The sequence below is a fragment of the Neoarthrinium moseri genome, assembly GCF_022829205.1.
Source record: "Neoarthrinium moseri strain CBS 164.80 chromosome Unknown scaffold90_Wmoseri_CBS_16480, whole genome shotgun sequence".
Taxonomy (NCBI): Eukaryota; Fungi; Ascomycota; class Sordariomycetes; order Amphisphaeriales; family Apiosporaceae; genus Neoarthrinium; species Neoarthrinium moseri.
In genome coordinates this window covers 36399-59919 of record NW_026055204.1, presented here as the reverse complement: position 1 = coordinate 59919, position 23521 = coordinate 36399, and the positions used below count along the sequence as shown (strand labels likewise).

The 23521-nt window shown below is 50.4% G+C and overlaps 8 protein-coding genes across 8 annotated transcripts; 3 read left to right on the top strand and 5 right to left on the bottom strand.

Moving 5' to 3' along the window:
* Positions 1–146: 146 nt before the first annotated feature.
* Positions 147–1148, bottom strand: JN550_012615 (uncharacterized protein; the record flags this gene model as incomplete). The annotated part of the gene is made up of 2 exons (XM_049311110.1): positions 147–519; positions 637–1148. The coding sequence occupies 2 exons, from the start codon at positions 1146–1148 to the stop codon at positions 147–149; spliced, it is 885 nt and encodes a 294-aa protein (XP_049165414.1).
* A 1178-nt stretch (positions 1149–2326) lies between these two features.
* JN550_012614 (uncharacterized protein) lies at positions 2327–4133 on the bottom strand (the record flags this gene model as incomplete). The annotated part of the gene is made up of 8 exons (XM_049311109.1): positions 2327–2551; positions 2607–2707; positions 2773–2786; positions 2855–3298; positions 3360–3494; positions 3548–3673; positions 3723–3822; positions 3872–4133. The coding sequence occupies 8 exons, from the start codon at positions 4131–4133 to the stop codon at positions 2327–2329; spliced, it is 1407 nt and encodes a 468-aa protein (XP_049165413.1).
* Positions 4134–4669: 536 nt separating this feature from the next.
* JN550_012613 (uncharacterized protein) lies at positions 4670–7110 on the bottom strand (the record flags this gene model as incomplete). Its single annotated transcript, XM_049311108.1, has 2 exons — positions 4670–6420; positions 6474–7110. The coding sequence occupies 2 exons, from the start codon at positions 7108–7110 to the stop codon at positions 4670–4672; spliced, it is 2388 nt and encodes a 795-aa protein (XP_049165412.1).
* A 1043-nt stretch (positions 7111–8153) lies between these two features.
* Positions 8154–9667, top strand: JN550_012612 (uncharacterized protein; the record flags this gene model as incomplete). Its single annotated transcript, XM_049311106.1, has 2 exons — positions 8154–8196; positions 8262–9667. 2 exons carry the CDS (start codon positions 8154–8156, stop codon positions 9665–9667), a joined length of 1449 nt encoding a protein of 482 aa, XP_049165411.1.
* A 529-nt stretch (positions 9668–10196) lies between these two features.
* Positions 10197–10990, bottom strand: JN550_012611 (uncharacterized protein; the record flags this gene model as incomplete). Its single annotated transcript, XM_049311105.1, has 3 exons — positions 10197–10448; positions 10518–10805; positions 10892–10990. The coding sequence occupies 3 exons, from the start codon at positions 10988–10990 to the stop codon at positions 10197–10199; spliced, it is 639 nt and encodes a 212-aa protein (XP_049165410.1).
* A 2056-nt stretch (positions 10991–13046) lies between these two features.
* On the top strand, positions 13047–13817 carry JN550_012610 (uncharacterized protein; the record flags this gene model as incomplete). The annotated part of the gene is made up of 1 exon (XM_049311104.1): positions 13047–13817. One exon carries the CDS (start codon positions 13047–13049, stop codon positions 13815–13817), a length of 771 nt encoding a protein of 256 aa, XP_049165409.1.
* Positions 13818–14617: 800 nt separating this feature from the next.
* On the top strand, positions 14618–16732 carry JN550_012609 (uncharacterized protein; the record flags this gene model as incomplete). Its single annotated transcript, XM_049311103.1, has 1 exon — positions 14618–16732. One exon carries the CDS (start codon positions 14618–14620, stop codon positions 16730–16732), a length of 2115 nt encoding a protein of 704 aa, XP_049165408.1.
* Positions 16733–20708: 3976 nt separating this feature from the next.
* Positions 20709–22709, bottom strand: JN550_012608 (uncharacterized protein; the record flags this gene model as incomplete). Its single annotated transcript, XM_049311102.1, has 1 exon — positions 20709–22709. One exon carries the CDS (start codon positions 22707–22709, stop codon positions 20709–20711), a length of 2001 nt encoding a protein of 666 aa, XP_049165407.1.
* Positions 22710–23521: the final 812 nt, after the last annotated feature.

Sequence of the window (23521 nt, the reverse complement as noted above, 5' to 3'; positions counted from 1 at the left end):
TTTGCAAAACGCAACCAACGCCTATAGTGCGTAGCAAGTCATGCTGAAGGCCTCTTATCAGATCATAAAAATATTATTCAAGGTGCAAGATATATCATCTACGGCAATGCGCAGTATCCCCTCCCCTAATACCAGAAATTCAGACTCTACTCTTGCACCCTGCTTCGCTTATGAGTTTGGCCTCTTTCACTTTGATCATCTTCTGCGGCTGATCGTTTCAGAGCTTCGGAATATTCCGCACTAGGGGTTGATTCTTCTGGGCTGTCGTTTTGTCGTGTGATACCCACTACGGGGTTACCACCAACTTCGCCTATATCTTGACTATCGTCTGGCGCAGCGTGTTCAGACTCCCCTCCACTGGTCTGGACTGCATCCACAATAGCCCCAGTGTTAGCAACCTCATCCCCGGATTCTTCGGAAAGATTGTCCTCAGAGTCAGACGCATATTGGTTATCATCGTTACCTAGACTGTCCTCCACATCGACATCAGTATGGACAGTTTTATTTGTGTTAGGCTCACTGAGTAAGATGTTAGTATTGAACAGATTCAATGAAACAGCAACAAACATAGGACGCTGGTTCAAAGACTCTTCCAGCAAAGTGCCAGATAATCCAGCTCAAGGAAGTGGTACTCACTATGCTGGAATCCCTTCGAAGATAGGCGCAAGCGAGTTAGGCGGAAATATTCCTTCAAGTTCGGCCGTAAGTCGTAGATCTTGGATAGGCTCCAGCGCATAGCGACACGAATAGTCAAGAACAGCATTGCACCGCTCCTGAAGCATACCAATCATCTCATGACGAATAAAATCGACGTTGATCCAACCACTAATTGCCGTGGCGAAAAACTGGTCACCATCGAATGGTGTTTTGGTGCAGAACAAGTCTGTAACACGGAAAAGCAGTTGCCGAATGAGTTGGAAACAGCGAATACCTGACTCCCATGGCTTTCCCTCATCTTGTGGCGGCACCCAGATTTGCCTTCGTGCGTTTGACTTGAAGTGGATATCTCCAAGGCCGAAGATAAGTCGCAGTCGACTCTCTGCGTGCTGGATCCGCGCGGTCGAATCTGGGTGGCGAGATGAATCCACAATGGCGAACTCGGTGACTGTATCATAATCATCGGAGCCAGCCGACTTAGCAAGATGCATAACAACCGTTGACCAGCAATCGGTATCCGTGAGAACCGGCCAAAAAACGAATTCCCGTTGTCGTAATTTGCCCCAAAATGTACGCTGCCTGCTGCCTGCTCCTGATGTGGTTGGCCGTCTCGAGTACTGTTTATGAGCCCGCATCTCAAAATCATCTTGACAACTGTTTCCAAATAGTGTATCGGAAGCAGTGGCCGGTGGGATGGATATCCTCTCTTGTACCTGCTCTGGCAGACTTAAAAATAACGACCTGACCGCGTAAGTCAGGCTTGGCGATTGGATGGGGACATCTCGCTTCAACTGTAGATCGTTGAGGGCGTATAGATGGTTTGATACTTCGTTAAGATTCACCGGAAGGGAGTTTGGAGAGCTCTTCGTTGGAATATGTGATCTACTGCTTTTGCCGTATGTTGCCAGCTCTCCATTGCAAAGTACTGGATACTAAGATAAGCGAAGAAATGGTAATACACGTGGGAGGCCGAACTTACTTGCTGTGCGGACAAGCTGGACAGCATTCACAGTGCCGGAAGTCTCAGCCTTCGCCCTGGTGGTCTTTTTCTCCTTCGAAGCCATCAGGGTTCGAGTAGTTATTCGCGACGAGACAGCTGTTGCTAACGACGACTTACTTATCTGTTCTGTTCCCGTTGAGATACGCCTTTTCCATTTGGCTAACAAGGGCACGAAATCGAAGAAAGCTTCGACTCTCCCCCAAAGACCCTGAACAAGCCGTAGCTGCCATCTCTTGAGAACTCTTGAACTTCTGAAAACGGACGACGCTGGAATGTTTTTCATTGTCGCTCACAATACTGGTCGGGCAACTCTTGACCTGCAAATCTTAGCCTTTGTAGGCTTACGCTGAAAGGGGATATGCAACATTTGCTACGAGAAAAAGACAAAGAAGCTACGAATCAAAGTCATGCTTGGCAGCGGATAATTGGATTGGCGAGCCAACGGCTTCCACCTAAATGAAATGTTCGGCTCTACTTGACGCGACTCCTTACAGCGCCCACATACATAGAAGAAATGGCTTGTGATGTCGACGTAGTGCCATGGGCGATTCACCGTCACATGTGACACAATATAGGCGCGATGAAAGATTTCGCAACTGATTAGGTTTCCTGTCTTTTTAAACCACTGCCCTTGTCCTCTGCTCAACATCCGTGGATGTGGAATCGCGGTCACAAGATATACCGGAAATCTGGATGACCGTCTCCGGCCCTACCCTCGTCGATCCACCTCTGCCTTTCCTCAAGACTAAGAGCATCCCTTATGCTATTTTGCTTTCTCTTATACATGAAAAGCACCGTAATAAGAACGGAGCAGGCTAGTCCGCAACCCAATGAAGTAGCTTCTCCTTCCAAATACCGGCCCTCCGAGGTAGTATTCTTGAAAATTCGGCCAATCTTCTCAGGGAAATATTTTAGCAAACGCCTACTTGGCATGAATTTGGGTACTCACAACAAGTCCTGCACAGTTTCCCACCGTCATATTAATACCAATAGCTGTGGCTCGTTTGAAGTAGCCAGCGTGGCTGTTCAACATCCATACATAGTTGAGCCCTAACATACACTTAAATTGAACCGCATTAGCACTGACATCAACTCTCGGAATTTGTGTTACTTACGTATATGCCTGGGACTATTATGAAACAAGAAAAGTACAATACTCCTCTCATTTCCATTGGGGCCCCGCAGAGAATCGCATACCCAACTGCCACAGCAAGACCACCTGGTATCATGAAGATTGCTCGCTTCTGGATTCTGTCTGACCAGAATGAAATGGTGATATAGAAGAACACAGCCCAGAAGTATATCGGGACGGTCAGTAGCTGGGTCAAGACTGAGTCAAACTTAAAAGACTTGACCAAAGATGGCAAGAAAGTTGAGATGCCGAAGGATAGTACATCACCCAAAAATTGGATCAAGGCACTGAGCCAGAGCTTCTTATCCTTAAAGGCTTTAAACACTTCCTTCTTATCAAAAGTCTCGTTCAGCCTCATATATCGATCGTGCTTGATCGTTCGCAGGCGCATGAGGGCCTTGTCTTCTTCGTTCAGAAATTTCGCGTTATCGTAATTGTCTGGCATTCCTAGCCACAATAAGAACGCAATGCAGACGCTGATGATACCTTCGACGATGAACAGCCATCTCCTTTTGAATATCAGTAAAAAAAACCCCCCTTCGCACTAGAAGATAAAATTTGGAAACATACCACCCAGCAATGCCACGAACGCCATCCAGCTTTAGTAGTGCATACGCGAACAGACCACCAAAACCTCCAGACAGCCCTACGGATACGTGGAGGTACGCAAATCTGCGAGCTTGCTCTTTAGGGGTATAAAATGTGCTAAATACAGAGTTAGTATAGGTAAATGAGTAGTGTCGTCGTCTTCAACCCACGTGAGTGTGATAGCCAGCGCTGGATACATTCCCGACTCAAATATGCCGATTAGCAGACGCGTTACGTAGAATTGTGGCACAGTTTTGATAAAACCAGTTCCCAAGCATGCCAAACTCCATCCAAGCCTACTCATGTCAGTAAAGCTAGCCCACTGTATCGGATTTGGGAGCCTACATGAACGTGGGTAAGAGTCTGCTGGGTCGGATCTTCTTCACCAACAGGGATCCGGGCAGTTCGAATGGAACGTAAGTTACATAAAACATGAGCACGGCATCTTTACTGATCAGATATGCCTTGTATAGTTAGTGTAGGAGAAAGCTTACTTGCAAGATCTTGACTAGTCATCCCCAGATCTGGCAACATGCCCGCGACCGCAGCATTGCCGATGTTAGAACGGTCAAGGTAAGCAGATAGAAATGAGAGGGTCAAAAGGGACGTAAGGTATATATCACACTTCCAGAGTAATTTTCTTTCCTTCTCTGGATCGATATAGATATCTTCATCGTCAGGCTGAGGTTTCTCGGGTGCTGAGGTTGGCAGGCTGGAGGAGTCAGCGACGACAATGTTCTTTTCGACGTCGGCCATCTCATTGTTGTCAGGGACCTGTTTAGCCCTGGCGTGGTGCTATTGGTATTTCCTCGCGTAGTGTGGTATGTTTAAGCGGTGGCTGTCCAACTCTGAGGAGGATGTGAACGTTTATAACAATGTGCGGTGACACAACACGGTGAGTTGTCCAGGAATCAAACTCCTGTAGATAAGGATGCCATTTATGGTGCGTCCTCGTCTGGCCTTATCTTGGCCAGGGTGCATCGCAGTCAGCCTCCCTAATGCAAGTCGCGAACTTGCCGATGCGGGCTCTAGTCCGGCTCAGGCCGGTCATAGCAAAGTGGAACATAGATCCCGACTTATCTGCTATGGATCGGGTGTTTGATCGCCTTGCCGATTATATACCCCACATTGCTCTCCGATGGGACCATCGGCTTGCGGAACCGGATCCCGACTAAGCCTCATCACGTAGTAACTGCCTTTCCGAACTATGGGCAGCTACATCGATCCAATTCTTCAGCTGACAGAGCTAGAATATTTCGCTGCCTGAAAGTTGTTGGATGAGATCGTCACATTCACTCCACTTGTATCACTGTTGGTTCTATGTCATCGAACCATTTCAACTCGTTTTCTAGGTGTTGTTCCCACGGTTGGTTGATGAGGTTTCTGAAATCTTCGGCAATGATGTTTTGCGGAATCCGTCCCGCGAATTCCTTACTGATCCGGAACACTCCGAGGCGAGTAAAACGTTGCGGCCTCCCCGGGCATCTCTGAAGAACCAACCCAACCGGTCCGCGGCGCTTGAGCGACACACAGTTGCCGATCTCGAAGAGGAAGATTTCGCTTTCAACTGTTCCAGGTGGGTCTAGACAGTCGAATAAAAGCCGTGTGAGATGCATGAACTGATTTGTCGTGTCTTCTGGATTCGACGAATATTCTCTCACAAAGGCCCCATACTCGTCAATGGGTGCAACCTCCTCACACATGACTCGTCTCATTCTTCCCTTGAGCGTTAGAATGCCACACTTGACTGCCCCGTGCTCTGCTTTCTGCTCAACTAATTCGATATAGGCATCGAGTAGTTGGGCTCGGCAATCTTTGTCGCAGGCGCGACCTAGCATGACGTCAACCGTCCCGTTGACTGCGGTCCACGACCACGACGGCCCTTGGTATCTCCAAGGTCGCGGATGCAGAGTTCTTTTGCCCCTGGGAACACTTCCTGGAGAATACACATTTTCCGGAGTGGCAATTGTCCAACATAGTTGACTGGGCATAGATCTCCTCCAGAGTCCGGCGAGGTACTTATCCGGGTAAAGTGCGCTCAGAGCTTTACCCATCCCCGAGATAGCCAGACTGCGGTCCATTGAATCTGTCATATTTCTGGCTGTATAGGTGTGAACAATTGCTTCCCAGAATCCTCGCAAGTCGTCTCCTATGCTACACTCGAGGGCGGGATGCTTGCGAAGACTCTCAATTTGTTTGACTATGTCGTGGTACGACATGGCAGTCACAATACCAGAGTCTTCTGGGTTTTGACCACGCTTCCAGCCATCTGAATAGCCCTGTTTCTCGTCGGGTACCGTGTAATTGCAAACCCAACGCATCTGTAGTGAAGAAAACTCGAGGACTCTAGGCGCTAGGTAGCGTTCCTGGAGAGTCCAAGCCCTCAGATGAATAGGATCAATTGCCCTACTGTCCGGCATGACCATCGCGTACGCATTACCATGCATATCCTCAAGATCTGGGCATCGGAACGGCAGCTTAACCGCCATGGATGTGTTCTTTACGTAGTCTATTGGTTCTAGAAATCCGCTTGCTACAGCGGCAGATTTTGACGCGGACAATGTCACAAGAGCGTTGGCGTAAATGCTTGGCATCTGATCGATTTCAATCATCTTGTCGCTGATGTCGTCCTGTATAATGCATAGGGAATCAACCCAAAGCCATTGAAGACCCAAACTCATTGTAGTCTTGATTGCATCTCGTAAACAACTCGGCAGCCCTCTTACATCGATGCTGAAGTTACCAGATTCTATTTTCGCTTTGGTCGATTTATGTAGTTGATCGCCGCCCCAACAATAACTTAAAGCAACGTATGGCTCGACAGGGGGCCTGATCACCAGATGTACGGTGGCCTCCAACGACTTCGCTTGACTGTTCAGTTTTAGGGCACGAGTCGGCATATATCTTTGCTCTAGGATGGAGCCACAGTCTGGGTGACTCGTGCGACACTCATCCAGCCAATTCCGTGCAAGTTCTAGGTTCTTTTGACTTCCAGGCTCCTGGTTAATCGGTCGATTCCAGATGAAGTTTGCAGCTAGGTCATCTGTAAATTTTAGTCACTTGATGTAACACGGATCCGTGGTAGTGAAGGCAGACCTTTGGTGGTGAACACGTCAATCTGGGCCCTGGTTCGTACATGGCATCGACCTCCTATCTGACTACTCGGTAGTTCATTCTCCCAGAGTCCAAAGTACTCAATGTCATCTAACGGTAGCCGGTCAATCAATGAGCGGCTATAGGTCTCGGCGCAGATTTGCGAGTACTGTGCGCAGCTCCTGAGCTGGGTATAACGGTCGCCAAAGTTTGTCCGCCAATTTTCGTCAAGCCATTCACAGAATTTACATCCTCTGACACTCCCTTCGAGGACGTCGGATAGACTGCGATCGAAGAAAAGTGTTGTCTGTGGGTTTCCGAAAATATCTGGTTCAGGACCGCGGAATGTCCCGTGGTTGGCTTTGGGCGAGTGTTTGTCAACGTCTATGATGAAACCCTGACAATACTTGCAAGAGTGAAACTGGCCAAGGTCTAGCATCACTTCAGATACCCTGTTGGGTTGAGTTCCGATGCGATAGGTTCGAAATTCGGATATCGCGGTTTGGCCAAGGCCACCAGATCTGGCAGGTAAGGCACCTAACCAGGCTGTCATTGACAAGTCTGTCGGCGCCTTAAAATAACCCCGCTCTTCCGTGTCACCAAAGCTGGAAATGAGCCCCCTGACCTTGCATTCTCTCATTTCTATCATCCTTGGCTATTCCTGTAATGCAGTTCATGAACCTAGAAGGTTAGCAACTTGGAGTACCTGCATTTGACACCACATGTCTCAATAATTGGCGACCGCTTCAGCCCCCAGGGAAACAATTCTATTTATAATGACAGCCATGGGCTTTCCGGCCCTTGTTGCCTTGCTCTTTATAATTATAGATCTTATTATGATGGCTTGCACGGTGAGTAGTGGATTATTGTGCTATTTACTGTTGCTCTCAAACCCCCCACAAGGCTGATTGACGCGGGATGTCCGTTGGCTAGGGCAAGATCCAAGAATCTTTATTGATTTTAAATTGCTTTATCATGGCTATGTGAACACAATCGCTCCATCTGGAGTAACCATTGTGTTCGTGACTAGTTACATTGCGACCAATTGTAGGTAGTTGTCCGTTACAGTAAATACAGTAAATAATGCCTGGCTGGGACGCACTAAAGCACTGGAGTTGCAGCGGTAGAGCCCAACTAAATCAACAGAAGCATATTGGGCATGTCTCTCAGAACTTCCCATGGCGTAATAGGCTACAAGGTCTACTCGACGAATTTAAGGAGGTCCCCCTAGCTATATTAGATTAGGGTCTGCAAATGCATTTAAGGGCTGAGATTCCATCCGGCTTTAAGTGGAAGATATCTTTTGGTGATCAGGGAATACCACAAGTGCGGGGTTCGAAATCTCAACCTGCCTCACTAAGTACGGGTGTCTCGATCATTACGCTAGCGAGGGCTCATGACCTGTTAAGACATTAAACAGTTGCTCAATAGGTGCCTATTAGGCATATAAGAATCTCACTTTCTGCACCCCCACACCCCGAAATCCCTTGTCCAGGAATGGTGTTACACTCAAGGAAAAGAGACCATAGGTGCTTGCTTCACTGTGCCCAGCCGGCATGCAGCTCTTTGAGGAAGTAAATATAACCCGACATTTTCTTTCCGCACATTTATCTCAGTTGATCCGTATCCCAATATTGAGAAAGTCCCACTTTTATAATTCCACTTGCACCGCTGTTACCCAAGATGGAGCTGGCTGGAGTGGGTGGCACATTCATGAGGCATGCAAGTAGGTAACAAAAGTTTGTTCCGGTCAAGCCCTTCACCCAGAAAGACTGACAGGCGTGAGCACAGGTCCTAATGAGCGTCGCTGCATCACGCGAGAAGATTTGAGATACTACAATTCAGTGGTTATCGGCGCCACCTATGAGTTCAAGGACCGCGGCGACCTTGATTTACGGTCACGTAGCACCTACTATTGGGCGCTGACAGCCTGCATCAAACAACACCCATTTCTCGGTGTTGTTATTAGACAGGAGCACACCGAAAGACCGTTCTACGAACGCGCCTCTGAGATTCACCTCGAGTCCCATACTCTCATCGCTGGCGACCTTCAAGACAACAACATAACAAAGGGCATCGAATCGGTGCTGGCATCGACCGCACTCGACCGATCCTGGCTTGGAGACGATAAGCCGCCTTGGCGGATCGTCGTCTATCCCATACTCTCTCCGCGAGAAGCAAAGCCTTCAAGGTGCTTCATTGCCTTCTCATTCTCACACGGTCTTAGCGATGGCCTTGCCGGACCGGCATTCCACCGGACATTCCTGAGTGCGATGTCAGAGCCGAGCATGAGCAAAGAGACCCCAGCGGTGATTACTTCCGATCTGACCTTATCAGCTCCGTTTGATACTCCGGAGAGGCTTCCAATTTCCTGGGCCTTCCTTCTAGGCCCACTGTTGGCTCTGTGCTTGCCCAAGTTCATTGCCAATTTCCTAGGGTTGCGTGCTTCGACCACTACAATTGATGAAAGGACCTGGCTCGGAGCTCCGATATTCATCGGCAAGGATAGCTCCCCTACGCAGCTCAGGATCCTGGAGATCGAAGGTTCTCTTCTGCAGCGATCTCTACAATTGGCAAGGGAAAATGGCTCGAAGCTCACAGCCAATCTCCACCAGATGATAGTTCGGGCTCTGAGTCAGTCAATCCCAAGCCCCCTGGTTGACAATTTCGTTTCACAGACGGCAGTCAACATGAGGGGTTCTATTGGTGCTTCTGCCACTGAGATGGGAATGTTTGTCACGGGCTTTTATGATATACATCGGCGTGTGGACGGCAAAGCTCCTTTTTCTACTCAGGAATGGGTAACAGCCAGCTCAATGACGAAGTCCCTCGCTGAAAGTGCTACCAAACTGCAAGATCAGCCAATTGGATTGCTTCGGTATGCCCCCAGTATCCGGAAATACTTGACCGGAAAGCTCGGGCAGAAGAGAGACTGCTCCTACGAACTGAGCAACCTTCTTGCCTTCTCGAATGCTCCCAGCGATGGTACCTGTAACATCACAAACATGATCTTCTCCCAGCCTTCTGGTGTAGCAACTGCGCCGCTGACATTCAGCGTTATCAGTGTTGGTGGGGGAAGTTTGATGATTGCCGTCACCTGGCAACCAGGGGCTTTGGGCTCCGTTCCAGGTGGTGAGCATCAATTTGTTCAGAGCATCTGTGAGTCCATTCATTCTGACTTCAGAAATCTAACGTAAACTTTGAGTACATGAAAAGAGAAGTCTGGTGGTTGATACCACATATTGTCAATTTAATTAGAAATGAAACAGAGATATCATATCAATAGGAGTAGACGATGATTCAGTATTCGGATTCTAGTGGAAAAAAGTGGCTGCCGTCCAAGCTCCCATATATACCACCCTAAACCCTATTCAACGTACTTCATCCGTGGTCTGAGTCGTCATATTGAAGGCTTCGACGAGGCTTAATCACGAGTGTCTCCACTCTTTCCAGGGGCAGTTATTCAATGTCCCTTATCACCTCACAAAATTGGAGTCGCCTGCGAAATGCCAGGAAGTACACTAAGCGAAACCAATGCGACATCAATGTATTTGACTGTAGACTTGTGGTGTAGCAAGCCTTTCGATATTTCTGCCAACCCTTGGACTAACGCCCAAGTGCTGTCGCTTGCTATCTGAAACTATCATCGCTCACAAGGAAGAGCTGGAACACAAATATCAAGAATAAGACTACCAGACTGATCGCTCAAACATCATATTGAGCTGCTTAGCACGTGTTAAGCATGCTTGTCAGCGCAGACTTCTCAGCACTGGTAATCGTAAGGGCCCAATAGGACTTGACAGCCACCCAGCTCTTCGCGTAGGTACAGTAGAAGGACGACAAAGGAGGCTTCCACGCATCGGGGCTCTTGTCACTCTTGGAGCTGTTGACGTCGTCCGTCACCGCCCAGAGCTGTGGTCTGGTCAAGTCGTTGGCAAATTGCTGACGCTTGGATGTGGTCCACTTGCTTGCACCCGACTGGCATGGGGTCAGCTGATGCTACATTTGGCTTCAACAAGACTGGGAAGAGGGCTCTTGGAGACTTACGATCCAGGCGTTCTTAAGAGGAACCATGTGGTCAATGTCAATGTCTGAAGGTGCAGTCCAGGTTGCGCCGTCATAAGGAGACTTCCATGAGCCAGCGGTAGGGTAACAGTCAGAGCCCGTTGTGACACCAGTGCCATCGCGCTTGAGTACAGTCTCTCGGGTGCTGCAGCCACCAGACTCAATCCAATGCGGGAAGAGGTCACGGTCATACGAGCCATCGTCAACCGCAGTGGCAACAGTCAAGGCAGCGAGCTGGGATTTTGCGTTCGCCGTGCTGGGTATGCCGCCCTGTGGAGGATTAGCCAGCTGCTCAATGACATGTGTTTTTCTTCCTGATGCTAAATCAGACTGAAGCGGGTAAATTGTTTACATACAGGGCTTGGGTTGGGTGACCGCTCTTCAATTGGCGTCGGCGCAGCATTGACAAAGGCGGAGAGAGCCAAAAGCCCAACAGCTGAAAGAATAGATCTCATGATGAACGCTGGTATGCCTTGAAATTCACGGAGTGGTAAGGTCTGGTTGGGTTGTCTTGAGTTGAGATTGTAGCCGATACTCACGAGTTTAGGCAGTTGGTGCAAGGGAATCCGGATCTTATATACTGCAATTTAGCACATAATCCCTTTTGTCGTCTTGCAACTTCATTCTTGGCATCACCGCTGTGTTCGTCTCTAGCCATTCATCGCGATAGTCAGAAGTCGTGGCCAAGCACCATAGTGGATTCTCACGACCCAAAGATGGACTGGCGGCAACTGTGTGAAAGATAAGGTGGGTTACTTTCACCACCCCCGGAGTTACCAAGCCAAGGCACCTATCGAGAGTTGACGAATCTGACCATAGAGGATCAAGGAACCGACCAGGTGGCCGCTCGCTCATGCACCTTTGAGGACCTGCAGTTATGCTGGAGTGCAACTTCTCTGTACGTAAATGAGGTGCAGGGTATACTGTATGGCTGGCATCTTCAAGGGGGCCTCAAACTTGATTTATCACCATTACTCCTTCTCGAAGAGTTAGTTATACATCTGCGAGTTCTTCTTAACCGTCTCAGTATACACTGATTTGCTTGGGGAACTTCGCGAAGAGGTGGTTGGGATCAGCGCCACTTGCAATCCTCCATAGCTCCACGAGAGTATAGGCTCCAGACGTCAGGAGGCGTATGCCCCGGTCAGGTTTGCTGATCGTCAGGGGAGCCTCTTGGATGTGAAGCAGCCGCATGGAATCGGCAGCGACGCAGCAACGTGGTAAGCTGATCTGGCAGAAGCACCTGCCGACTGCCAGGATGCGTTATCGTGATCTGCGGAGAAAAGCTTGTCCATCTTCTGACGCCGGCGGTCAACGCGGACCTCCGGCGATGAACGTGGAGAGTTGGCGTTCAGCACGTGGATTGCGCGACTAGATACAACGCGACTGACTTGGCGAAATATCAAGAGTGCAATGTGTTTCGTGCAGTAATGGCGGCATGCTCTTTATCAGCCCTTCAATTGGTTGCCGTCCAATCAAACAGAAGCGAGTTCGGTCAAGGTAGCCTCTTGGCAAGTTCGGCTGCTGACCCTTGTCGGTCATTCGGGCAACGCTTCTGGGGTTCGGGGTTACATCGTGTCGGCACTATGGGCACCTTATCGAGACGTTCTTCGAAGATATCAATGGCTGGTCTATGTTAAACCAAATACCAAGACGGAGCTTGCAATTGAGCTGGGAAGGAGTTAAGCAAGGTATTGAATGTGAGACGCGGCCCTCTCAACCCCTCTGGTTGGATAGCTGGCTTTAGTGTACGCAGCTGACTACGGGCACTGTCGTGAATCTGACTGAAGACGCTGTTCCGCGCAGAGGGAAATCCGCTACAACGCAGTTTTCGAAACCGGCTATAGCGGCAGCGTTTTGAGACCCGTCATCCCTTTGGCTTCTTCCGGATGCATTGGATTAAAAGAGCAAAGCCGGCTGCCTTGGCAATCGATAACAATTTGGTAAGTTGTTCGTCGAAAATTCCTGTTGATATGATCCAAGCACCGAGACTGGATCTCAGAGCGGTTTCATCACTAGCGGCTGTGATGGGAAAGCTGAGCGCGCTAGTGCCATCCCTCAACCAGAGCAAGAGGATGCGCATTTGGTCCGCGTTCATGGCAAATGTAGAATTCGTCGTACCATACACTACACTACATCTACACAGCACCTTCCCAGCTTGACTTTCCGAGACCATTGGCTCAATGCAGCGTTTCTGGCCTTGTACGTCTTTAGAGCCTTTAACTAGGAGCAGACCAGAGACAATGCGCCATTCGTGGCTAGTCAGGTAGTTACCGTACTCTTCACCGTGGAGATGTGCTCACTAACAATAGAGTTCAGAACACGGTCGCTAAGGAGCTGGCGACCAGACAACTGAAGAAGTCAATATGTGCTGTTGCGAAGCCATGCCTGGTAAACAGAGGCGTAGCTCCCGGACAAACCAGACCAGCAGGCAGATGTGCTTGATTCCAATAACAACGCAACGATGCACACCGAGATACTCTTGTCACCGTGCCGCCTACGCCAAACAAGATGTCGGTTATCTTCTTTCGTGACTCCGGATGCGGACGTCCCTCATTGAGTGCAACCACCAAACTCCCCCTAGGCTGGTGCCTTAATGTGCCACCGAATGTCTTCAGCATAACGGTCGACGCATTTGCCGCGTGCCCAAACAGTGGCACGCCGGTTCTTATCGTCTCCGCAAAGTCGAACTGCCCAAATCCTGACTACCTGTTGACGGAGTCTTCGACCTCGTCGTCCAAGCTGGCAACATCAACGACCAGGGCACCCAGCATTCCACGACCGACCGTCACAGAATCGTGCAGGCCTGGAGACAACGCCAAGACGGCAGGCGGTGGAGATTCGCAAGAAGACTCGAGCAGCTGCCCGCAGGCTCTTTCTGAAAGAGCCAATATGGGCTCTCCCAGTGGAAGATCTGGAGAATCCTCAGGAGGGAGCTCGTGGGGGCCTGCCGGAGGTGGTGGTGGTGGTGGAGGTGGAAGGGAAAGCGGCGGGGGAACTTCTTCAGGCTCTTCGGACGGCAGCTCGGACAGCAGCTCGGACTCCAGTGAGAGGGACTGGGTGATGATCACAGCGAACGGGGGTTGTTATTCTTTACCATCCGGGGATAACATTGGGAGCATCGAATTTGCGTGTCCGGCGCTTACAGGGCCGGGGCCGACTGCGACGGCAGTTCTCTACAGCGGCGGAGCTCGTCGACCCTTTAGGAAGTCTATGCTGGTCATTTCTTGCGTTGTATCGTGCATTCTTGCATTTACAGCGGCGGGCATGGTTGTTGCATAGGGACTTGACCATGGGGTCGCCGCATCGCATGGGTCGCGGCGGGGAGGAGGAGGGCAGCTTTGGGGTCGCTCATGTCTTGCGTGGCAGCAACTGTAAATAACTACATACCTTGGCGAATGCACATTTCCAGGAGCAAAATGCCTCCTCGGCCGTGAATCATCTCTCATCATCGTGTGACCCATGTCTGTCACATTGCGGTACGGAAAGCAAACTGACAGGCTTCGTGTTAGACACGAGGACAGACTGCTTCTGTTCAGCTAGCTGCGCTCCCGTCTGGATACGGTGGAGGGAACATTGCAACCTCGCTCCTCGGTAAGGCACAAGTCTGGAGGTATCCCTTCAGTCATTCGCACTGGAGGCTCCCCACATTGGCCCGAAATGCCACCGGCTCGGGCGTTTGCTCTCGGGTGCCTACCTTCAGTTACAACTCCTAGGTATGGAGCGGTCGAGTAACAACCTTGGAACCCGAACAATCGGTTTGCTGGATTTGGAGCAGCTATCACTGGGCTGACTTCTGTGACATGCCTCTTCTCCGTTTGGATAACCAGAGTACAAGACGATGTCTAGCCCCGTTGTCCCGCTTTCCAGGCTGCACTCGTCAAGAGGCTCCCGTCGAGGCGCTGTCAATTCTTCCTCTGTGTAACTTATCCCAGACCCCCACCAATCAACCATACAGGACCGCTCGGCGCCACCGCCAAAAAAAAAGAAAAGAAAAGGCCGTCTCGTGAGGCTCAACTGCACCGCGGAACCACACCCTCGCCCGACCAGCTCGACGTTACATTGACTGATGGTGGGTCGTCATGGCTAAGAACAAGCCCAAGAAGCCGATTACCACCCAGTTCGATGGAGTGCTGCTCTCCGTTCATCAAGATCCTCTGGCCACAGAACCAGGCATCTCCGCTCTGAGCTCGGGGGCCCATCGCTGGGCGCGGGGCGTCCCACGGACAGAGACCTTACACACCAATGTTCGCATTCTCTTTGAGGCAGTGGTCTACTTTTCAGGTTTCTGGAAGTCAGTGTGTTTCTGGGATCGACTCGATGCTACTCTCAAATTTCACAGAAAGCGTCGGGACAATGTTGCCTTTCAACGCATCGTGAACCAATACTGCGAGGGCCGCAAGGCGTATCAACGACGCCACCAAGACACTCACCACGGCCAGCTTGCCCCGAGGGGTGCAAATGCGCCCTCGAGGATTCTTCACCTGATCGACCAAGTCATCAACATGGAAGCTTTCGGCAACACCCCTCACATGGATGCTCAGGCCGCCAGCGCCGCTTGGCAATCTCGGGCGTCCGCCTGGCCCTCACATCTGGATGGCATGATGCGCCTCCACCCACAAAACCCGAGCGGCCAGCAGGTCGTGCTGGACAGTGCAGCTGTGAATCGAGGCAAAGTTCCAGCCCTGAGTGACTTCAGTAGAGCTGCCGCCGGCGTTGCATCCCCTGGCGGTAACATCAAAAGCCACCCAGCCCAGCCAAGCTCCGCCTCAGGCTCCCTGGACACGCGCAAGGCCCTCAATGTTCATACCAAACCAGGGCCCTCGGATTTGACGACGAGGTCTGGTGAGGCTCTCGGACAGGTCAAGGAGGACGGAGCTTCTATCGGCAGTCCACTGACCGAGCAGCGGCGTGGCCAAGTTGATTGGTCAGGTGTTAGGAGTACGACCTCACTTACCAGATTCCCTGGCCAGTACTCCCGCGTGCAATACGCTCGAGCAAGTGGTTTACCCACTCCCCCAAGCTTTGACGTGGAGCACAAAACGAACAAGCCAGACGGCGGTGGCTTTCTCTTCCGTCAACTGCAGCGAGCCCAGCCAAGCATGAGTGACAATTATCAGTCAAGCGACCAAGGGCTATTGATGGAGCATAATCAAGCCGAGTCATATAAAGACCCTCGAGAGACGAACAACTCAAGACACGATGAGAAAGATGATGTAGTGACAAAAAAGTTCAAACAAAATGAGATTATAGACCTCATATCCGCCGATGACGGCTACGACGAAGCAGGAAACACTTCTCACCCTGCTTCAACGATCCAACGGGCACCCAAGCGTAGCATTCCAACTTGTCCTGGCACACCTTCGAAAAAGCAGAAGACTAGCGAGCATCAAGCGTTTGAGCCATCCGAAGCCACAAGCAAAGGTTTTAGCGTCTCATCTGGAAAGAATACTGGGCTCTACGGTGGTAAGAGTGATGCTCGATTAGACAGCGCGTCCACTCCAACCAGTCAAGAGGCGCACTGGGATGCGGCGGCAGGAGAATCGTCCCACGTCCACAGAACTGACAACAAAGAAGTGCGTGGGATCACCCAAGCTTTCCGATACGGTGAATCGTTGGATGTCCCTGAACTGAGGTATACTGGGAAGGAGATCCAATGCGGCAGTGAAGCCCTTCACCACGGTAAAGAAATCGAGCAATCTTCAATACGACCCATAGGATATTTCAATGAAATGGGTGCGGGTTTGGATATTCTTTCCGAATTGACAAAGTACCAGACAAAAAGCGAAGCTGCTAAGCTGGCTGGTCGATCAGAAGAACGTTTGATGCAAGTCGAGTGCAGCCTTCAGCGCATCGATAAGCTCGAGGTGCAGCTGCGGGACGTCGTGGCTCAATTGCATCGCCCCTGCGCTCAGAATACTGTCACTTACGACAGGAGACCGCCCGAAGATCCTTTACCTGTCGGGGGCAAGCACTTGCAGTACCTTGAAAGCCGCGATGTGAAGCCGTTCCTTGACGGGGTTGTTGATGAGATGAACAAGATAAGATCTCTCATCCGGAATAAGATCAAGGAGCAGGAGGAAACAGACGACGGATGGACAAAGATGAATTACCTTGGCGACGTCCTCTGGACACTCGATTCAGCGGTCAGAAAAGCGAAGAAGGGATTCCACGCACTTGATGACTTAGCCGTCTGATATGGCAGTACGTAATGCTCTCTATGAGAGTAAAGATGGACACAGCATGAATGATGGAGGCTGCATGATACCCAAGGTGTTTGGCTTTGCTTGTACTGACCTGCCACCTCTGAAAGTGTTTATTACTCAGCAAATACGCAAATATTGCTCAGAGAATGCTACGGTAGAGCTTCTGCGGCCAATAGCTGTGCTATGATTGACAATGACCCTGCGAAACAGATCCGTCCCATTGACGAATAAACATGAACGTCTCGGTTTGATATGGCAATGAATTCACGGCTGTATATTGCGCTCATTACGTCTGATGCCAGGTCGTGGGGCAATTGTTGGCGAACATTCCGATGGCGATCTAATCCTTGGCGTTGATCGGCCAGTAGAACTCTAGGACAGCCCACCGGAGTTTCCTGAAGCAGTATATTTGCCTGGCGCCTGCTACCTGCATCCAACCCCACTAATGCGCTGTGCGACCCCATACAACACTGCTTCTCTTTCCGAACTGTCTCCGAATGCCGTTTTGGGAAAATGGACTATGAGATGACTTCTCATTATCTCAGTCTCAAGATCAGTGATGATGACATTATGGGTACAGGAGCGGAAGTACTACGCCCAGTTGAACCTGCTTATGTACTTAATAGAGCCCATTTACTTTTACGATCTCAGGCTTCACTGGTTCTTTGTTGATCTCAGGTCCTCTTCTACTCCTCTTCTGCTGACTGGGTTTGAATTTGCTTCCAATATCAATTTGAATATTCAACATGGCGCTTCTGACCACCAATCTAGATTATGGAAATGCCTTTTGGATAAGCATCTTGTGTCTTCTTGGATGGTATGTGGTATCATCAATTGCGTCTTGGCACAGCCTGCGTCACATCAATGGGCCTTGGCTAGCCTCCTTCTCATACCTTTGGATTGCTCGTGTTACGAAAAGCGGACGACAATGCGAGTTATACAGAGACATTTGCAAGAAGTACAACTCCTCACTTGTGAGGATTGGACCACAAGAGCTCACAACGGATGACCCTGCACTGATTCGGAAGATGTCCAGCTCCAAGAGCCTATATTGGAAGGGCAAGGCAAATACGGGCAACAGATTTAATCCGTATCATGAGACGATGTTCATTATGTTGGATCCGGAGCGGCATGACAATATGAAAGCCAAGGTCGCCGCTGCGTATAGTGGCAAAGACACGCCAGGTCTTGAGTCCAATGTTGACGAGCAGGTCCAGAGCCTCGTGGACTTGATCCGCACCAAGTATATCTCGGGTCCAGGAAGACTCCAGCCACTATCTCTAGGTCGGGTGGCAAGTCTCTTCACCCTCGACGTGATATCAAAAGTGTCTCTGGGCAAGGAGTTCGGCTGTTTGCAGAAAGACACGGACATTCATGAGTTCTACTCAACCTTGAAAGTTCACATCCCTTTCATGTCACTGACTATTGACGTGCCCTGGCTTCGTAGTTTCTTCTACTCTGACCTGTTTCTGAAGTTGATGGGGCCTAAAGAAACCGATGCTCGGGGAATCGGCAAGTTGATGGGACTCACAAATGACTCCGTTCGAACACGCTTTGCTCCAGATGCCAAGCCTCAGAGAGATATGCTGGTAAGACTTTCTCATGTGTACGAGATTTTGAAGGTCAGATACTAATGCAAAACACGCAGGGATCCTTCATCCGCCATGGCTTGACGCAGCATGAATGTGAAGGAGAAGCCCTCTTCATGTTCATTGCCGGCTCGGATACGACAGCGTCTGTTATCCGTGTGACTATGTTGCATACCCTTTCGAACCCGCGAGTTTACCAAGCCCTAAAACAGGAGATTCGTAGCGCCGTGACCGGAGGCAAGGTGTCGGCTCCAATCACGAATGCAGAGTCTAAAACACTTCCCTACCTACAGGTACGTCGGGAAATCCTCGTCTTACATTTAGCTGCACCAACATCGGATGATGTGATACAGGCGGTGATATACGAAGGTCTTCGCATCCGTCCTGTAGTCCCAGGCCTGTTGTTCAAAGAGGTCCCCGCCGGGGGTGATACAATCAATGGAAAATTTATCCCAGGGGGCACATCAATCGGCACGAACCTCCCCGCGTACCTACGCTCAAAGACTGTATTTGGGGACGATGCAGACGTCTTCCGCCCGGAGAGATTTCTGGAGCTTGATCCGCTCGCACTAGTGGAAATGCAGAGGAACGTTGATTTGCAGTTTGGCTATGGGAGATGGATGTGCGCTGGTAAACCCTTGGCTCAGATCGAACTGAACAAGGTGTTCTTTGAGGTACGACATGAATTCATCACTACTTACCTAATATATGTCATGGCTCATATAGTCTTAGCTGTTCCGGAACTTCGACTTCGAACTCCTCGATCCTCAAAACCCAATGACCGCTCGCAGCTATCTCCTCTGGGTAGATGAAGGCTTGGAAGTTAGAGTTACAGAGTCAAGTTTTCTGGGTAACAACGAACAACATTGGATTGACAATGAATAGGCAGGGCTATAGCTGACCATTCGATAACTGTTTGCTGAAGATAAGATGTTCGCGGTTGGTAGTGTGAAGATATCCTAGAAGTTCCTATGACTTCCTTGCCCCGTTGATAAAGGTTTGTGTTGACTCACCAGCTTGAACTTCTCATCCGATCGGTGGAGAGACTTGACGGCTATGCAGGTCGCGGTGGACTCCGGGTTGCGGCCGACTGTGCTTTTTAATGTACGTGTTACACTATAGATAAGAGCCCGGGACTGCTCCGAGTGCCCTTGCAGGAAATATGTAGCACCCAGACTGAGTGTCTAGGCATCGCCATTATGAAACATGCCTTTGTGGTTCCAATTCAGTATGGCGATCATCGAAGAGGCATATGGCGACACTTCCATTGGCCATGGACATGATCGGTACATGATAGCCGATGGAACCAACACACCTCCAATAATATTTCTTCATATCCGCATCTTCTTCGGCAAGTTTCGAGAAACTGATGACCCTTTACTATGATATGAGAAAGGGCACCAATGTTTTACCCCTAACTTGCTAGGTTTGGGGCAGTCCTTTGAACCGTTGATAGACCCACCAGCTCTTTCGTGGTATATTGACCCGTACGTGGAACTCTTCGGGCTGCTTGCTGCTTTCGAAAACGGATGTCGCATCATGGGTCGTCATTCGGGTGGCGTGCTAGGCGAGGAGTTCGCTCTACGGCACTCCGGATTTACTCAATCGCTTACGCTTTCTGGGCCGGCGTTTATGGACGGCTAGGAGAGAGAAGAGATGCATTTGAAAGTCGCTGCGCCGTTCAACGAGCCTGCGGCAGACTGATCGCATTGGCTGAAAAACATGGGAGTGCTTCAGATGGTGGCATTCCGAGTGATGATCAAGACATTTTACATCTGGAGACCTTGGACCACGCGTGGGTATGGAAGGGAGGATACATATCTACAATTGCGTATGGTACCATAACGGTCTTGTACTGTTGGAGCAAGTTAAGTGCCCGATCCTCATACTTTGTGTATAGGATGATATGCTGTGGGAAGCGTTCGGCAGAGAGACTCGTCCCAAGGCTCAGACAATAGATCGCCAGAGCAAATTTCGGACCATTTCGGGGCACAGAATCCATGGCTTCGTTGCTCAAATCTTTTATTCGTCCATAGTAATTACCTTGGAGTTGTTTATTCCACTTCGCCCTACCATTGTGCTCATGCTTATTGTCACTGAATCCTGAGGAAGAAGGATGACAGGAAGGGGAGAATCCGAAATGAGGATTCCTAACGTACATCGCCAACCACTCTGCCGCTGTCCGACTGACACGAAGATGAGTACTGAAAAAAGAGATAACAGACTTGAGCTTAGTGTCCTAATATATTATCCAGAATCAGGAGTTATGAAAGTGGCACGGTAGTTTCAACGCATTTTTTGCATCCTCAAAAGCGCATTTGTAGCCCGTCGCAATGCGTGTCCCACAGCATGCAGTCTAAGGGATAAATAGCAAACGTTCAAATTTGCAATGGAAGGCTCTCCCAATCGGCGCGCCAATCCTGGCTTCCGTTTCTGGCTGGCCATATTCTCCGGAAGATTTGCAAAGCCAAACCTGGGCGCTCGTCGGTGCGCTTGTCACCCCATCGCCTTTCTATATCTCGCTCGCGCTGGCGTTCCATTTCGTCTCTCGCCTCTCGTGCTCGTTTACCGAGCTCTTGTACTGATATGCTATCGTCGTCATCTCGCACGCTTCGCTCTACAAGATATGCTCGACTGAGGTGCTGAATCATATTCATCAGGTCGGTTTGGTAACTGCTATCTCCAAAGCTGGCACCGCTGTGCGCCCATAATTTCAATGATTTGAGTGACCTGCCGACCCTTGCGGTACTAATGGTATCCCAAATAGCTCTCGCTAGACGTTCGTCAACAGCAGAGTTGACCAGGGCATCACGAACATGCCCATTTCTTGGACGTCTTTGCAAACCAGAACCCCAGAACTCCTGCATATAACTGTCGAACGAGGGATCATTTGGTGTCTCATCGCCGTCAAGCAAAACAGATGTGTTGGAGCAGTCCAAGTTCAGGAACAAAGTCGTGAGCCATTTCATTTTACCCAGCGTCCGGTAGATTTCAACTTCGGGCTTGCCTCCTTTGTAGCGCTTTATTGGCATTGCTAGCTCTTCTAGGACGGGACAAGATGCTTGAAGTTGGATTACATCGTCTCTAGTGAACACGGTCGGGCGATCGCAGCGTGTGGTTGAATATGATGATTCGTGTGGCGAGAGGGAGAGCTGCCTCAGGGTCTTGCCATGACGGCCGACGATGCAGTCGAATACTTCAGGATCTATTGAGCCTGAAAGCAGTAGTTTGTCGAGGGGAAGCAGGCTGGAGAAAAATGCCACACAGTCGGAAGCAAAATCTGGCTTAGGCTCTGTCTCATCGTCGCGGTCAATCTTGATCCTTAGTTCACTGAGTTGAGGGAAGGAAGCATTTACAGCTGCCCATCGCAATGCTTCACCGTTGACGCCCGCTTGAAGGTCAAGATAGCGTAGTGCCGCAAATGGAGTGTGTTTCTGCCATTTAACGAGATACTCGGATGTTATCGGACCATATCCACTCAGTGTCAAGGACTCGAGAGATGCCGGAACAGTCTCTGAACCCTTTGGCAGACGGTTGGTCCAGAATCCCTTTCCAAAGCCGCTCCAAGGCTTGCGAGGAGTACCTCGAGCGCGATGCAAGGCCGCTGAGGACGCCGCCCTACAATGCACCATCCTGAGGGTTTTCAAGTTTGGGGCTAAGCCCCCGATGAGGCTCACCACCGCCTCTTCATTGTAGTCGTCGAGGCCATTAGAATCTCGAAATACCCATCGCACGCCAATGCTTTGTAGTGAAGAGGACGTGGCCACTGCCATTTCATGCGCGTCTGGGGTATCCTGACCGAGGCTGCGGAACCGGAACTTCCCAAGATGTAGCGCGCACTGTGATTGGTGTTCGTGGAGGGCAGCCAGCAAACAGGGGGGAAACTGGTTGGTACAGTTGAAAACGAAATGCTTGAGACGGGGTAGCAGGTGCAGTAGTTCGACTACTGGGGCCCAAGCCTCATCCTCTTCGGGTAGGATGGCTACAGGGCCATCGGCAACAAACACGGCGTCCTCACTATCGCCGAAGACCTCATCGGTACCGTACCAAGTGTCATCGTTCAGCGTCCAATCTTGTTCTTGGTCCGGGAGCTCATCCTGCAGCCGCCGTGGCATCATCCCGTTGATCTCTAGCCCGCGCACATGTTGCAGACTCTGGCTCTGACGAAGAATTTCAACGCACCTTTCAACATCGTGCCGAAGCTTCGTCCGGCTAGTAACGTCGAAGCGGATGTTGCGGAGTTTCCAAGTGCTTGCAGCTGCGTGGCACCTCCGGTTGACCAGCGAGAAGTCACACAGACTACGGGGATGTTCAAGGTGTATGAACTCGGCTATATGCCTGACAGATTCCGTGGGAAGGCTGTCCATGGTCGTACGCATCTTGATAGGTCTTTTGCCGTGTACGGGCCACCAACGACTGTGTACTGATCAGGTGAATGATTCGCCGAAGGGATAGACTATTTCAGATGGGTCGTTTGGGTGCTTTTTATACTCGGTGCTGCCAGCGACGTTGCATGGTAGGATCAGCACTGCCCCAGGCTACCGTAGGTTCAATCATCTTGTAACAACGGCGGAACGTGCTCAGGTTGACGGTGATCATCAAGTAACGTGCAAGTGGGAAGGGCAACTTGACCGACCGCGGTCTGCAAGTTCTTGCAGCTCTGCTTTATCAACATGTTGGATCTTTCCCATTTCCCCCCTTCTACCAAAATATTGTGTGTTGTCGCGGATCGCGAGTGGCAGGGAGAGTCTGTCTACCTGCCTTAGGTAGTTGGGCAACGTGCACCGCCTTGGTACAGTGGCCCTGCGCCGCGTGAAACGGTTCCACAGGTGTGCTAACTAACTATTTTATTAGCCTGTGAGCCCGCTGTGGCTAGGGCTTTGTGGCTGGTGTTGCCTAACTTACTGTGGTACGGCTCCCCTGAGAAACGGGTGACTTGCCAGCGTTAGCTGTTGGATACGTGAGGCACCTAGGTACATTGTCACTCTGTCCACATCATGGCTCCTCGTTTCTGCAAGACATGCGACAGCTGCGATATATGATTCAACGGTTGACTCCCCTTGTCCCAACAGACGATGCGAACTGACGGAGAACATTCTAGTGGCTTCAGTTTCGCGCAGGGTCGGCCGAAGAGTCGCGTGGAAGTGGCCCAATGCTAGTTCTGTGGAGCAGCTTGTACTGTACAGGGCGC